The sequence below is a fragment of the Dendrobates tinctorius genome, unplaced genomic scaffold, assembly GCF_039654945.1.
Source record: "Dendrobates tinctorius isolate UK_male_01 unplaced genomic scaffold, ASM3965494v1 ptg000093l, whole genome shotgun sequence".
Taxonomy (NCBI): domain Eukaryota; kingdom Metazoa; phylum Chordata; class Amphibia; order Anura; family Dendrobatidae; genus Dendrobates; species Dendrobates tinctorius.
The window spans coordinates 8,987,501-8,989,873 of record NW_027361761.1 but is presented as its reverse complement, the minus strand read 5'-3'; the positions used below and the strand labels follow the sequence as shown (position 1 = coordinate 8,989,873).

Here is a 2,373-nt window from a genome sequence, read left to right as displayed (position 1 = left end):
AGTGTAGAAGACAAAGACCTTAAAAAAATAGAAAGTTATGGCAATATACATGAGAGTTCTGGTATAAGACATCACTTGTGCCATTCAGTGGGTATATAGCATACCCTTATGACAAAAGTCTGTAGGACACAAAGACATGAAGTCAGGGGGCTATGACATTGCATTTCTCACTTGCTTTGAGGCAAAACCTACAGAAACAGTAGTGAAGTGACATTTCCCAGGATAACAGAGGCTCTCATTTCTGTCCCATTGTTACATAACAGTTGATAATGTGATCCAACCTAGAGGGGGAGATTTGTATAGAAGAGTCCACAGGAGTATCAGTCTTCTATATCACACCTGTATACATATTGATACATTTTACATATATCATCATCACCCTTACAATAGTTTATTGAAACTTGGCACAAACACATTAGTTTGTAAGACAACTCCTGCACCTATAGGAGGCCATACCAACAAAGAAACCAGATGTTGATAAATGTTCTTCATCCTCCTTAAGAAAAGCCTCCATCCAATCCAAGCATCTTCTCCATATTCCATTTTGTACATAGTATTTTTATTTTCTCTGTGTGTGTGTTGAAGCACAGAAGTTGCTTGCAGTCTTGTCTTCTGCTCCTCCTTCTTCTTTCCATTCATGGTGCTCTTCCCTCCTCAGACCTCCTCCTCCTCCTCCTGTTCCTCCTTTTCCTCCTCCTCCTCCTTGTGTTTTATTTGATGAAGTGAAATGGAGCACATTGGCTTGATGAGGCTGCTAATAACACGTAGATCGTGGCTTTTTTTTGCTGTTGACCCCTATGAGGGCTACTGAGGTGCACTTTTTCCATTTCACACAATGAGCCTTTTTGGGCTTCTAGGCGTGTGCCTTTGTCCATTAAGAAGAGGCACTTGAATGACAGCTCCTCCTTAAGACATTTTTTTTTAAGAGTCTAGCCAACCCTCACTTAAACCATGACCCCCTTTTTCCAGCTCGTCTTTTGTTTGCCTGCGGGCCCCTTATTAAGACACCTTCCTCATTTTTTAACACTTGAAAGCGAGACCACATTAACTCCCAATTAAAAAAAAAAAACAGTCTCACTTCTTAATGTCTTGCGGCTGTGTCTCCACTTCTGAGGAGTGGTCTATTATCACAATCCACACAGGCAATTGCTGCCCAGATTCCTTGGTCTACTTCCTTACATTTGCCCCTTTACATTGTATTGCCAACCTGTTTGCTTTGTGTAAAAAAAGAAAATAGAAATCGAACGATGTATCAAAATGTATCAAAATCCGCCGCGTTCCATTCGAACTCGATTCGAAACGATACATTCGGTCTCTTCTGCAGCCGTTAGTTCGCATAAACAAGGCATAAAACAATCGATTTCTTCCCATTATTATCGGACTTGTGTCAATATTTGGATTTATCACTCGCTCTATTTACAAATATCGCTAGATTCCGTTTCCTATTGTTCTTACACCCTAGATTCGGCTTCGACGTTATTATATTTTTCTAACAGGGTCTTGGATGGATTTTTTTTTCTTTAACCCAATAATCTAAGAAGAAAAAAATAATCCTAAAATTCATAATAAAATGCAATAAAATAGAATAAACCTAAGCAGCAAAAAAAAAAAAAGATTAGAAAGAAATGGATAAAATGTCGAAAGATCCCAGAGATCCCTATTAGGGGAAGATACAATATTTATTCCTTGTCTCTTGGGATGAAGCTGCTCTATCTATTGTCCTCCCATTTCTCACTGCTGATGCTTAATTTTCAAAACTTCTATATTGCCAAGGGACCTACGACATCAGCTAAAGAATTATCCAGCAACTACAAAATCTGATCCAGGGAGCTGGTTTTGAGCAGAGGGGAAATTTTTTTTTCTCCTGCAGCTTTTGGAGGGGAGAGTAGGCGAAAAAAAAGAAGGTCTGATCTGGTGCTCCTCTGCAAGCCCTGCATTACCTGCTGGAAAACCTAACAGGAGAAGGATTCTTATAGGAGAAGCTAATTCTATTTCTAAGATATTATCTAGAGAAGAAAGAAAAGGCAAATATGTCAACTTCATTCCCAGGACTGGTTCATGACTCAGAGGTATATTTTATCTTTTTTTTTTTGTTTTTATATGCCAGCTATTATATGTTTATTATGACTCTAACCCCCCACTTTTTAATCCTTCTAGTCAATGAATTATATGGCTTCTCCACAAAAAAAAAAAAAAAAAGTTACAGAAGAAGGAGATGGAAGGAAATTCGTTATGACATCTGTCGTCTGGAATGGCATTCTGCAATACAACAGTTGTTATAACGAAAAAAAAAGTAGGGGAAGAAAATAATCCCTGATAAAGCGCTACAAGCATAGGGGGGCAATGCTTCTATCTCCCAGTGATCATCTCCAA

General features: G+C 38.6%; 1 protein-coding gene across 1 annotated transcript in view; it reads left to right on the top strand.

The window, feature by feature from the left end:
- Positions 1–1,871: 1,871 nt before the first annotated feature.
- Positions 1,872–2,373, top strand: part of TFAP2D (transcription factor AP-2 delta) — a 68,774-nt gene continuing 68,272 nt past the window's right edge. Inside the window, exon 1 of the mRNA XM_073586627.1 lies at positions 1,872–2,069. Coding sequence (XP_073442728.1) covers positions 2,031–2,069 — 39 coding nt within the window. The 5' untranslated portion in view covers positions 1,872–2,030. The remainder of the gene's footprint in view (positions 2,070–2,373) is intronic.